Here is a 13,900-nt window from a genome sequence, read left to right on the forward strand (position 1 = left end):
GGAGCACAGGCTCCGGACGCGCAGGCTCAGCGGCCATGGCTCACGGGCCCAGCCGCTCCGCGGCATGTGGGATCTTCCCAGACCAGGGCACGAACCCGCAACCCCTGCATCGGCAGGCGGATTCTCAACCACTGCGCCACCAGGGAAGCCCGAGTATTCTTTTAAATTAATTTATCTTATTTATTTTTGGCTGTGCTGGGTCTCAGTTGCCGCATGCGGGATCTTTGTTGCGGTGCACGGGCTTCTCTCTAGTTGTGGCCTGCGGGTTTTCTCTTCTCTAGTTGTGGCACGCAGGTTCCAGGGCATGTGGACTCTGTAGTTTGCAGCACGTGGGCTCTAGTTGAGGCTCGCAAATTCAGTATTTGTGGCGCGCAGGCTTAGTTGCCCTGCAGCATGTGGGATCTTAGTTCCCTGACCAGGGATCGAACCCGCGTCCCCTGCTTTGGAAGGCAGATTTTCTACCACTGGACCACCAGGGAAGTCCCCCCCTAGGGTATTTTCTTAGTTTATCTATGCTAACTTCTTTTCTATTAATTTTAAAATATAATTCTACATTATAATTCATATCTTTTCTTTGAAAAGTTGTATACTCATTATTTGTTAGTTTTACCCAGAAATTACAGCATATATTTAGAAGCTAATCACAGTGCCATTTTTACAATATGAGGATGTTGCAACAATAATCTATTTTCTGTATCTCATCTTTTTTTTCAGGAGGCTCCAAAGAGGAATTTATTTGTTTACTTATTTATTTATTTACTTATTAACTTTTGTTTCCACTTTTTATTTTTTTAATTTAGTTTTTTTAAAAATTGAAGTATATTCTGTAATATTTATATTATGTAAGTTTCAGGTCTACAACATAGTGATTCACTGTATTTAAAATTTATACTCCTGTTATTGTTAGTATAAAATATTGGCTGTATGTCCTGTGCTGTACAATATATCCCTGTACCTTATTTATTTTATACATAGTGGTTTGCAACTCTTAATCCCCTACCCTCGCCCCTTTACCTCTCCCCACTGGTAACCTCTCCCCACTGGTAACCTCTAGTGTGTTTTCTGTATCTTTCAGTCTGTTTCTTTTTTTTTTTAATCTATTTGTTTATTTTATTTTTGGCTGCGTTGGGTCTTTGTTACTGCTCATGGGCTTTCTCTAGTGGTGGTGAGCGGGGGCTCCTCTTTGTTATGGTGCCCGGGCTTCTCCTTGTGGTGGCTTCTCTTGTTGTGGAGCAGGGCTCTAGGTGTGTGGGCTTCAGTAGTTGTGGCACTTGGGCTTCAGTAGTTGTGGCTTGCAGGCTCTAGAGCACAGGCTCAGTAGTTGTGGTGCACGGGCTTAGTTGCTCCACGGCATGTGGGATCTTCCCAGACCAGGGCTCGAACCCGTGTCCCTTGCGTTGACAGGCAGCTTTTTAACCACTGCGCCACTACGGAAGTCCCTGGTTTTTTTTGTTATATTCACTAGTTTGTTCTATTTTTTAGATTCCACATATAAGTTATATCATGTAGTATTTCTCTTTCTCTGTCTGACATATTTACTAAGCATAAGACCCTCCAAGTCCATCCATGTTGTTGCAAATTGCAAAATTTCATTATTTTTTAATGCTGAGTAGTATTCCATTGTATGTGTGTACATATATATCTATATATATATCACAGTATTCTTTATCCATTCATCTGTTGGTAATTCAATTTGCTTCCGTACCTTGGCTATTTAAATAATGCTGCTATGAACATTGTGGTGCATATATCTTTTTGAATTAGTGTTTTCGTTTTCCTCGGATATGTACCCAGGAGTGATTTTTTTTTTAAATAAATTTTATTTATTTTTGGCTGCGTTGGGTCTTCATTGCTGCCCACAGGCTTTCTCTAGTTGCAGCAAGCAGGCGCTACTCTTCGTTGTGGTGTGCGGGCTCCTCACTGAGGTGGCTTCTCTTGTGGAGCACGGGCTCTAAGCCTGGGGGCTTCAGTAGTTGCAGCACACGGGCTCAGTAGTTGTGGCACACGACTTAGTTGCTCTGCGGCATGTGGGATCTTCCCGGACCAGGACTCGAACCCATGTCCCCTGCATCGGCAGGCGAATTCTTAACCACTGTGCCACCAGGGAAGCCCAGGAGTGATCTTTTTGATGATAGTCATTCTGACAGTGTATCCTATCTTTTTGATTGGCAATATGTATTTTAAAAATGTAAAGACACATGCACAGTTTATACGTGCAGAGCTCAATGAAAATTCAGAGTGAACACATTTTGGTACTCAGTACCTAGATCTGTAAATCGAATATTGTCAGGCTCCCAGAAGCTCTCTGCTCTTCCTTCCTATTCACTGTTCCTCAGGGTAACCACTGCTCTGACATCCAACAGTATACATCACTTTAGATTGTTTGACTTTTATGTAAAATAAGTGATGAAGCATAAACTTTTTTTGTATTTGGCTTTTGTCATTTCTCATGTTGTTTGTGAATTTATTGCTGGGTGTTGTGATTGATCATTCGTTTGCATTGCTGTGTAGGATTCTATCATGTGAATATAAAACAATTACTTTAATCATTCCACCGTTAGTTGGCATATGGGTTGTTTTCAATTTGGGACTATTAGGAATAGTGCTGCTATGTAAATTGAGAACATGTTTTGATGAGGCGCATACTAATTTCTGTTGGCTGTATACGTAATAACAGAATTGTTGGGTGACAGATTTACATCTTTACCTTTTAGAGACAGTGCCAAAGAGGTTTGGAAAATGTTTGGCCCAATTTCCACACTCACCAGCAGTGTAGGAGATTCTTGGTTTACCCACATCGTTGTCAACACTTCCAATTTTTTATTTTCATTTTTATTTTGGACTTCTGATTGGTATGTGATGGTATCAAGTATTAATTTATTTCCTTCACTGTTATGGAAGTTGAGCATATTTTCACATATTTATTTCTCTTTACTGGGAAACCTCTTTGAAATGTATGTTTTAGCTTAGTTTATCCATTTTTTTCTATTGTGTTGCCTTCTTCTTATTGATTTGTAGTAGTTCTATATAACTGCTGGACATGATGCCGTTCTTGATTTCCTTTATCTCACGTTCTCTCTGTCTTCCTGTGTGCGTGTGTGTGTGTCAAAGAGGAGAAAGCCTTAATTTTAATGTAACTTAATATTTCCTCCTTTATAATGTTTATTATTCTGTTTAAGAAATATTTCCCCATTCCAAGATGACAAGATATGTTTGCCTTTGTTTTATTTTTAAAATTTTATTTAGCTTTAAAATTTAGATCAGCAATCCATCCAGAATTGACTTGTTGTATGTGTGGACAGTGAATCATACATTCTTCTGATAAGCCAGCAAATTTCAGTTCATTCAGAATATGTGACATTATTCTCTCTTTTCATTTGCTCTCACCTCTCACTGCTCACCCAGGTTAATGTCACCTCGTCCACAAAGTCTCCTGATAAATCTGTCTCTTTCTTACTTGTCCAGTCTTTTAACAATCGCACAGCACCACACAACCAAGGTCAGTCTTGGTATCAGAAATCTTCAATGAATCTTTTTACTCACTTCTTCCCAAAAGTTGAAGGGGAAGGTGCACCTTATCGGGAGACAGTTCTCCATGAGCCTCTCGATTTTTTTTTTTTTTTCATGTCTTATATCAGCTTCTGTTCTGGACTGTTTTGAAAGGGTTTTTGTATAACAGTCTTGGAAGATAGCAGTAGTGTCTGTCTTGGGGGCAAGGGCAGATTCATTACCTAACTAATATAATAAAGAGAATGCCTTCCTCACAGGGAAATGTTGGTTGGTGTACTTATAATCCACATTAAAAGATAAGGATTTCTTAAGCATAATGTTCTCCATCTGTGACACGAAACCCCACTTTGTGTGCGGCATCCACTGGGACCTCTTTGCATGGCCGCCATGGGGCTTGTGGGAGGAGTGGGAACAGGTGTGAACTTGAAGCTTGCTGTCTGTTGTGCCACAAATAATAATATTCTGTCTCAGTCCCAGGCGTCTCACGTCTTGTGCCAGCATCTGTGAAACTGGCAAGTAACTTGGTTTGCAAATGGGGTAAAATCTTACACCCTTTCCATTTCTTGAAAGTCTTGGCAATGAGGATGGGGTAGTGACTGAGCCATACAACGAACAACCTTAGTGCATTATTACAATTGCAGAGGGAAGCTAAATCGATGAGGAAGTTGGGGGTCTATCTCAGTCTGTTTGGGCTGCTATAAAAAAAAAAGTCCACAGACTGGGTGGCTCTTAAACATCAATTAATATCTCCTGGAGGCTGGAAGTCTGAGATGAAGGTGTCAGCATGGTCAGGTGAGGGCCCTCTTCTGGGTTGCAGACTTCTTGTTGTATCTTCACAAGGCAGAAGGGGGCAAGGCTCTCTTAGGCCTCTTTTGAAAGGTCTTATAATCCCATTCATGAGGGCTCTGCCCTCAATGACCTAATCACCTGGCAAAGGCTCCACCTCCCCATACCATCACCTTGGGGGTTAGGTTTCAATATTTGAATTTTGAGTGCACACAAACAGACTAGAGCAGGATCCTTTGGAAAAATTCAACATTCCACATCAGAATATATCAGGAATTGTTGTGTTACATGCTTGTGTTTCCCTATCCCACAAGGGCCAGAGGTGAGTATTCCAGTAAGGGTGAGATGCTGGTAGACAAGTGTTAGTGAGACAAACTACCTTTTTACTTGTCACCAGAGGTAACAAGAGGGTGGTAAGGATTTCAATCAAGTGCCACTAACCTCTGATGTACAAAGCTTTCATTATATAAATGATATTCTCTTTGTTGGCAAGTGGGAGGCCCCCGTCTCCACAGCCCTGTCTAACTTGTCATCACAACTCTGCCAGTTGGGGCAGCTGATATAACCTGACCAAATTCAAGTCCTGTTTTCCAACGAAAGTTTAATGGGACTCAGTGGGACTCAGATTACAATGCTCAATCCTTCCAGCAGTGAAGGAAAAACTGTTGTCTTTGACTCCCCGTTATCCAAAGGAGGCTCAGCCCTTACTAGCCTCCTGGGACATGGGAGACAATGTCCTGATGATTTTGTCAGTTAGAGCCTCTGGCAAAGGGATGCAGCCTCCACCTAAAAGTCCCCATTGCTTTATGAACTCAGGGCCACTCTGACACCACTAACAGGTGCACTGCTTTTAAAAAGCAGTCATTAGCTTGCTAGTAAATGCGCCTCAAAACTGAAGCCTGATCTGTAGAAGCCTTGTGACTCTCTGGCTTGATATTCCAAATTTGGGGATGAATCAACTTGGACTCCACTACCAGCCAGGTAGGAAGGACCCCCAAAGTCCTGCATCTCATGCAACGCACTTATTCAAGAATGAACCCAGACTGGCTCCAGCAACATCCTGGCTTTACAGGAATAAGTGGTACCTATCCCTCTGGGGGAAATTTTAAGCTCTACACTGTACCCAAAGCCACTGGCACTACCAACCCTCAGTCCTCTGAGACTCTTCCCTAAATGCATGGTCTGACTATACTGATGGTTTAAGTAAGCTGAAACCTAAAGGTGTTCCCTGGGCCACTGTGGCTGGTTAGTCTTAGTGCCAGCTCTGCAAGAATAGAAAGCAGATGTGGTTGTTCTCATCACTGGCCAGAGACCTGGACTGCTGCTACTGTGTCCAAGTGGCACACAGGTGTTTACTGTGCCACCTGGACATCCCTCTTTTAGGATGTGAACTGTAGAAACAAATTGCAGTGCTGACAGAATTGTCTGGGTCACTCATTTAGATGCTCACGGTCAGGGCCTGCTCTTTGAAGAGTCTGACCAGAATCAAGCTGCTGACTTGCATCTGTCCAATGCAGAGACTATCTCTGCAAGGCACACTTGGGACTTTTTTTGGGGGGGGTGGGAGCTTTACTGAGGTATAACTGACAAATAAAATTCTAAGGTATTTAAGTGCATCCTTAGCTAAGGAGCCTGTAGTCTCAGTGGGCTAGCAGGGTTGGGTTGGGGGAAAGATCCTTGGAATAAGGAGGGCAAGGATTGAAATAGGCAACGTCTCCCCCCACCCCCACCCCCTTTTATAGGGAGTAGTTTCCTAACTGGAGTGGGTAAGGGGTCTTTGGAAAAGATGCCTGGACCTGTCCTGGAGTCTTAGCTCAGCTGTGCCCTTGAAGTGACACGCTAAGGGGGAAGGTGCATTCCAGGCCTCCCCATCCCCCAACTCTGTTAGCGGGCTTCGCCACCTCCCAATCCTGCCCCTCATTGGCTAGAAACAACTGCTCGTCTAGGCCGTCGTTAGCGGCGACGTAGGCGGGCACAATCTTTGTCGCTAAGATACTACGTACTTCCGTTTCCTCCTCCCCCCTCTTCGAGGCTCTGGCAAACTTAATGTCCCTTCGGCCAATGGCAAATAGGAGGTAGGCGGGACTTCATTTGTTCGGACCAAAGAAATGCAGGCTTGGCCCGGTCATTGGGCAATAACTGTGGGGCAGCCCCTGTAAAGTGGCTCGGGCATCCCCACGCCCTCCTTTCCTCCTCCCAGCCCAGCCCCTGCCTACCCCCGTTTTAGTAAGGCGCTGGCCGCAGTCTGACAGGAACAGGACGGAGCCAAGATGGCGGCGGCCGACGGCGACGATTCGCTCTACCCCATCGCGGTGCTCATAGACGAGCTCCGCAACGAGGATGTTCAGGTCCAGAGGCAACGGGGGACTTGGGGAAGACGGGAAGGGGGACCTGGGAGCACGGGCGTCCCTCGCGGAGAGGGTTCAGTGTTCGCCGAGAGTGGCGGAAGGGGGCGGCGGCCAATCAGCGTTCTACTCTCATCTCTCTCGGTCCCCGGACTCAGTGAGACGGCGCCCGGGATTGGGTGTCGGCCCAGCGGCGCGCGGGGGCGAGGGCAAGCTTGGAGGGTCCCGGACCTTGGGGGCCGCGGCCCAGCAGGGGCTCGGACGACTGGGTCGGGGAGAGGCGAGGGGAGGGCTCGGTGATTGGCGGCGGCCCTTGCATGGCCCCTTGGGGATGGGGTGGGCGCGTGATTTGCTCCGAGTTGGGGAGGGGCCGCCTGGTTGATGGGGACCTGGGTAGGTTTTCTCCCTGTTGGGGCTCAGCGCTGTGGGGTATACCCTCCAAATGGGGACTGAGATGTGAAAGCTGACTTTCTAATTCCTGCTCTCCCACCCGCCTCCACTTGTGGTGTAGACCCCCGAAGGGGAGAGGGAGGCGGAAGCCCATTCCCAAGGGGGCAAGTGGCTAAATTCAGCAGCAAATTACGAGGTGGAAAGTCGCCCCCCCTTCTGGGAGCCTCCCATTGCGTGGGGGGTGGGCAGTGTACTAAACGGGCTAACATTTTTGGGGAGGGGGGAGGGGGCTCAGGGCTTTGAGGCCAGCCGGCGAGGCATTGAGAAGAGGTAGGGTTCTAGGGTTTGCCCATCCCAGCCCCGCCTCTCACCCGCCGAGTGACTTTGTGCCGATTACCTCACGGATCTGGGCTTCTGTTTTCCGTAAACTGGTCTAATAATAGTTCCGGTCTCATTGGGTGGTTGTGAGGGACTGAACGAGTTAATAATATGAGTCACGTAGAATGGCGCCTGGTCTGTTGTAAGGGTCCAATAAATGCTAGCTGTAGTTATGGGGAGTGGTGACTGAAGAGTTCGCATCTGGGCCTCAATTTCCCCGTTTATAAAATTGAGCGGGTTGCACTGGCCCAGCCCCCAGCCTCTGAGGTCCCGGCTCTGTGACTCTAGTTCAGTAGTCAGACAGGCAGAGGGTGAGCTCTTCCCCTTCTTGCTGATTGACATGGGCAAGTTAATCTCTCCAAGCCTCGGTTTCTTCTCTCAAATAGAGGTGATTGTCTAACTCATAGGGCTGTTGTAGGAATTCGTTGGTTCAGTAGACACCTGCCACATATCAGCTGTGGTGCCGAGGATGTGATTGATGGTGATGCCAGTTGATGCCAGTTGTTATGCAAGAGACAGATGTGAAGCGGAACCGAATACATTATTCACACGTATGAGACGTTGTGGACCGGAAACAGCAGGATGTTGTGATACTGAGTAAAAATTATTGGGCCTCTGCTCTGTGTTGGGCACTGTTCTAGGCACAGGTATACAACAGGGAAAAAGTCAGACAAAATCTGGCCTTGTGGAGCTTACCTTGTAGTGAGGGGAAAAAGACAATAAACAACACAATAAGGAAAATACATATTATGTTAGATGGGGATAAGTACTATGGAAAAAATAAAGGAAGCTGGTGGAGGATGCGATTCAGAGTGGTCGTTGAAGGCCTTGCTGAGAAGGTGGTGTCTGAGCAAAGATCTGAAGGGGGCAGGGGAAGGAGCCTTGAGGCTCTCTGGACAGAGTACCCAGCAAGCACAGAGTGGGGTGGGGAAGATTCATTTTAAGAAGGTCAGTCAGGGAAAACCCCTCTGAGGATGCAGAGTTTAAGACAAGACCAGAAGGAGTCAGCTCCCAAAAGAAGATGGGGAAGAGCCTTCCAGGAAGAGAGAGGAGACAAATAATGGCACTAGCTCTCAACCCAGGGTGACTTTTGCCCACGAGGGGACATTGGCAACATCTGGAGACATTTTTGCTTGTCACAAGTGGGGAAGTGCTACTGGCATCTAGTGGATAGAGGTCAGGGATCTGCTAAACGTACAATGCTTAGGACCGCCTCCACAGCAAAGGATCATGCGCCCAAAATGTCGATCGTGATGAGATTGCGAGAAGCCCTCTATGGGAAAGTCTTGAGGTAAATGTAGTGGTTTAAAAGAACACAAATTTATTATCTTACCGTTCTGGAGGTCAGTAGTCTGACACAGGTCTCACTGGGCTAAAATCACAGTGTTGTCAGGATTATAGTCCTTTCTGGAGGCTCTAGAGGAGAATCCGTGTCTTTGCCATTTTCCAGGTTCTGGAGGCTGCCTGCATTTCTTGGCTTGTGGCCCCTTTGTCCATCGCTAAAGCCAGCAGCATTGCGTCTCTGTGACCGTTCTACTGTAGTCACATCTCCTTCTGACCTGCCGGGAGAGGGTCTCTGATTTTAAGGATCCATGTGATGAAATTGGGCCCACCTGAGTAATCCAGGATTCTCTCCCCATCTCAGGGTCCTTAACCTTGATCACACCTGCCAAGTCCCTGTTGCCATGTAAAGTGACATACAGCTTCTAGGGCTCAGGATATGGACATCTTTGGGAGGCCGTTATTCTGCATACCGTAGTCGCTGGGTGGCAAGGTAGAGATTGAGAGGGAAAAGTGGTAGGAGTCTGAGGATGGTGGTGAAGTGCCCTTTTTTTTTTTTTTAACATTTTCAAGTAATTTAATTTTTCTTTTTGTTTATTATTTTATTGCACTGAAGTCTGAAGGGGAATTATTTATTCAGGAAATACGTAAGGAGTGCCAGGTGCGTGCTGGCTCCCTGAGATGGGAGCGTGCTCAGTGAGTTCAGAGGACAAGGCCAGCGTGGTAGCTGCAGCACAGTGACTGGCAAAGTGGTGGCAGGTGAGGACTAATCCCGGGCTAGATCAGGTGAGGCCTGTGGACCAGTAGGGCAAAGACTCTGGTGAGGTGGGGGAGCCAGTTCAAGGCTTTGCGTAGAGAAATGACATGTTCTGACTTCTGACTGCCGAATAGGGGCTGGGCAGGAGCAGATAGACTTACCAGGATGCCATTGCAGAGCAGCAGGACCAGCGCTGGCAGGCAGGTAGGGTGAAGTGGTGAGATTGGGGGTATCTTGAAAAGGAGGGTTGTTGAGATTTGCTGATGGATTGGATGCACCGTGTTGAGTGATGTGGAAGGAGGAGTCAAGGATGACTGAGGTTTGAATCCCAGCTCTACCGGTTTGCTGCCTTTGTGCCCTGCACCGGTGCCTTCCCCTTTTTGGGGTCCAGATTCCTCATCTGTAAGGAATAATGATGAGGAAGCAGCATCTACCTGGTTGGGAAGTTGCAGTGGAATTGGCATGTTAAGTGGCTGCCTCAGAGAAGGCGTTCAGTAAGTGATGACCTTGTTCAGTTGTCGTGGTAGCTTGTGGTTTTATACTTGGGAAAGTGAGCTGCAAAGAGATCACCTCCCCAGCCAGTAAGAGGCGATGGCTGGATTGCATTATCTCAGGGGTGTTTGGGGCACCATGTGTCTTAAAATGTGGTCCACTGGTTGAGAGGCCAGGTTTCTGTGTTATTAATACTGTCTCTGCCTCAGTTTTCTCATCTATAAAAGGGAATAGGGAATTCCCTGTCGGTCCAGTGGTTGGGAGGCACTTTCACTGCTGTGGGCCCGGGGTTCAGTCCCTACTTGGGGGACCAGGATCCTTCAAGCTGCGCGGCTTGGCAAAAAAAAAAAAAAAGAAAGAAAAGGAAAAAAATGGGAATAATTTTTAATTTAGCAGTTCAGAGGGGTGTTGCAAGGATTAAATAGGTTAGTACGTGGAAAACGCTTAGAACAGTGCTTGATGTATTTTAAGTTTTCATTAAATGTCTGCCGGTGGTGGTGGTGAAATAACGAGGGCCTCAGTTGTCTGAGGTGAGGTGCTACAGGCATTTTAAAAGCTATTCTTCTAATGGTTACTCTAGAGCAGCAGTTCTTACCAGGGGACAAATGTCTGGGGATATTTTTGGTTGTCACGACTGGTGGGGGGAGTGCTGCAGGCAGCTAGTGGGGGAGAGACCAGGGATGCTGCCCGACATCCCGCGCTGCCCAGGCCCTTCCCCACCGCAGAGGATGGCCCAGCCCCAGGGGTCAGTGGTGCCAAGGTTGAGAAACCCTGCTGTATGCCAGCCTGCTAAGTGTTTTGTGTGCATTCGTTGGGTCTTCACAAAACACATCTGAGATAGGTGCTAGTTTTCTTTCCAGTAAATGTTTTTTGATTGTCAAATTTCAAACAACAGAGAAAATAGTACCAAGTCCAGATTCAGCAGTTTTTTAAAAGTTTTACCACATTTTTTCACCTGTCCCTCGTCCTTCTCCCCCGCCCTTTTTTTTTTTTGCTGAGTATTTAAAAAAGAAATCCCAGGCCCCAGATATTTTCTCCTATGTATTTCGTTATGCACCTATAAAGCAACAGACATTTAATAACCACAGTGCCGTTATCACAGCTAACAAAGTTTCTGTTTCATTTTTTATCATCGCTAACAAAGTTTTTACAGTGATTCTTTGGTATCATATAGTAGTCGGTTCATAATCAGATTTCTCTGATTGTTCCAGAAATGTTCTTTTACAGTTAGCTTGTTTAAATCAGATTCTGAATGTGACTATGAATCTTCAGTCTGAAATTCTTCCCTTTTTTTTTTTTTAAAGGGCTTCAAATGCTTGGCTTATTTATTTATTTATTTTTGGCTGTGTTGGGTCTTCATTTCTGTGCGAGGGCTTTCTCTAGTTGTGGCAAGTGAGGGCCACTCTTCATCGCGGTGCGCGGGCCTCTCATTATCGCAGCCTCTCTTGTTGCGGACCACAGGCTCCAGACGCGCAGGCTGAGTTAATTGTGGCTCACGGGCCCGGTTGCTCCTCGGCATGTGGGATCCTCCCAGACCAGGGCTCAAACCTGTGTCCCCTGCATTAGCAGGCAGATTCTCAACCACTGCCCCACCAGGGAAGCCTCTTCCCATTTTTTACATAAGGCTACTCAGTCATTGTCACACCGCCCAGTAAATACTGAAACTAGGACTTAGCCAAGGGTACTGGGTTTCAGGGCAGCACTCATCACCACCGAGCTGGGCCCCTGTGGGGACAGCGTGTAGGCCCAGAGGAGACGTAGAGGAGGCAGTGCCATGGCTGGACGCATTCCAGGGTTTCAGATCCTGGACTGGCCACTTTACGAGTTACTCAACTCTTCTGGGCCTTGATTTTCTTGTTAAATGAGGAAAAGGGTGGAAGACACACCTGGCAGGGCTGTTGTGAGGATTAAGTGAGATAAAATGTAAAGACAGCAGGTATTCACCATGGTCAAAGACATCGTGGCAGCATGCCCCTGTGTCCTCATCTTAGAAATATGACAGCACAGGCTCTGACTTCTTTTCAAGGAGTACATGGGGATTTGAAGCAGAACTTAGGAATAAGACTGCCCTCTGAGAGTTTAAAAAGAAGTTGGTTTAGGGTGATGGTGAAGAACATGGGTTCAAGTTCCAGGCTCTGCCATGCCTTCACTGGGGAACATGCATTTTTAAAAAGTTGAAAAATATTTATATTTTTGCTTTTTGATGTGCCCAGCCCAGTACTAGGTTCAGGAATCACCAATTGGTAATAGTCGTGTCCCTTCTTCATCCCAGAGGCAAGTCACTTTCCAAAAGGGGGAATAGGCACATCCATAAATAATTATAACACCAGGCAAACTGCCAGGGAAGTATTTGTTTGTGCTGCAGTTTCCAAGGAGGTGGTGAGATTACTTTTTCTGTTTCAATTTACCTTTTTCTTTCCCCTGCTCAAGAAATACAAATACGTGAGAAATAACGATGAGAATAATGGTTAACACTTGGGTGCTTGCTACGTGCCGGGCTCTGTCTCTGTGTCTTCCTTATTTGATTATCCCAGCAATCCTGTGAGGCAGGCATTGTTGTAATAACCATCTTACAGTGAGGAAACTCAAGCTTTGAGGTGCCTGGGATATATCTGGAGACCCTTAGCTGATTGGTGAAGCCAGAGTACTGGCTCATTCGTTACTTTAAAAAAGAAACAAAAAGCTCCAGAAAGAGAGATTGTGGGGCCCATTTCACTCTTGGGTGATGCAGAACTTTTCACACCCATCCACCCACACATACCCACACACATTCTGTTCATTTAAAAACATGATTCTTCATGGAATGAGGTGGAAGGATGTTTAGGGGTTGTTTTTTTTTTTTTTTGGCTCTGTTGGGTCTTCATTGCTGCGTGCAGCCTTTCTCTAGTTGTGGCTAGCGGGGGCTACTCTTTGTTGAGGTGCATGAGCTTCTTATTGCGGTGGCTTCTCGTTGCAGAGCAGGGCTCTAGGCTCGTGGGCTCTAGAGCGCAGGCTCAGTAGTTGTGGCACACGGGCTTAGTTGCTCCGCAGCTTGTGGGATCTTCCTGGACCAGGGATCGAACCCGTGTCCTTTGCATTGGCAGGCGGATTCTTAACCACTGCGCCACCAGGGAAGTCCCAATGTTTAGGACTTGACAGGAGGTGAAGGGGCACTTGTGTCGCCCACTGAGCATTTTCCCGGGCAGGCTCACTGTTAAAGCACCCACGTTGCAGTCACCTCCACGCTGCTCATTACCACCCACCAGCTCTACCGAACAGTAACAGCTCGGAGCTATTCCTCCAGATTCATTTGGACTCTTACTCTTTGCCAGGCGCTCTCCTGGGATTTGGGGCCTAGAGTGCAGAAGACAGAGGCCCTGCCCTTGTGAAGCCCACATTCTAGTGGGGAAGGATAGACAGTGAGCAAAGAACAGTTGACCCCTAAACAACACGGATTTGAACAGTGCGGGTCCACTTATGCGGATTGTTTTCAGCAGTAAATACGACAGTGCTACATGATCTACACTTGGTTGAATCCACAGATGTGAAACTTCAGATGCGGAGGGACCACTATAAGTTATACTCAGGTTTTCAACTGCGGGGAGGGTGGGCACCCCTAACCCTCATGTTCAAGGGTCAGCTGCATATGTCGGAAGTGATGAGTTAAGATGTAGAGAGAGTGACAGGGGCATGCTGGTTTACCCAGGGTAGTCATTGGTGAGGATTAAGCCTGGGCCTGAATGCAGTGAGAGGGCCCTGGGCTGTCTGGGGGGAAGGGTGTCTCAGGCTGAGGAAGCAGCAAGTCAGCAAGTGTGAAGAAGACCTGGGCTGACAATACGTTTGCATTTTAGTTACTGTCAAGGGAACCACTGTGGCAGGAGCCCAGGGAGCAAGAGGAGGGCGTGGGAAGTGAGAGTGGATCCCTGGACAGGGACCAAGTCATGTTGGGCCTCGTAGTCCATAGGAGGGCCTTCGGGCTTTA

At 47.0% G+C, this 13,900-nt stretch overlaps 1 protein-coding gene across 2 annotated transcripts in view; it reads left to right on the top strand.

Annotated features, from left to right (window-relative positions):
• Positions 1-6,272: 6,272 nt before the first annotated feature.
• Positions 6,273-13,900, top strand: part of PPP2R1A (protein phosphatase 2 scaffold subunit Aalpha) — a 32,684-nt gene continuing 25,056 nt past the window's right edge. Inside the window, exon 1 of one of the 2 annotated variants that reach the window (XM_007455892.1) lies at positions 6,273-6,644. In XM_007455892.1, coding sequence (XP_007455954.1) covers positions 6,567-6,644 — 78 coding nt within the window. In that variant the 5' untranslated portion in view covers positions 6,273-6,566. The remainder of the gene's footprint in view (positions 6,645-13,900) is intronic. The other variant, XM_007455893.1, reaches the window with a different exon arrangement.

Source organism: Lipotes vexillifer, unplaced genomic scaffold (genome assembly GCF_000442215.2).
Source record: "Lipotes vexillifer unplaced genomic scaffold, Lipotes_vexillifer_v1.1 scaffold1665, whole genome shotgun sequence".
Taxonomy (NCBI): domain Eukaryota; kingdom Metazoa; phylum Chordata; class Mammalia; order Artiodactyla; family Lipotidae; genus Lipotes; species Lipotes vexillifer.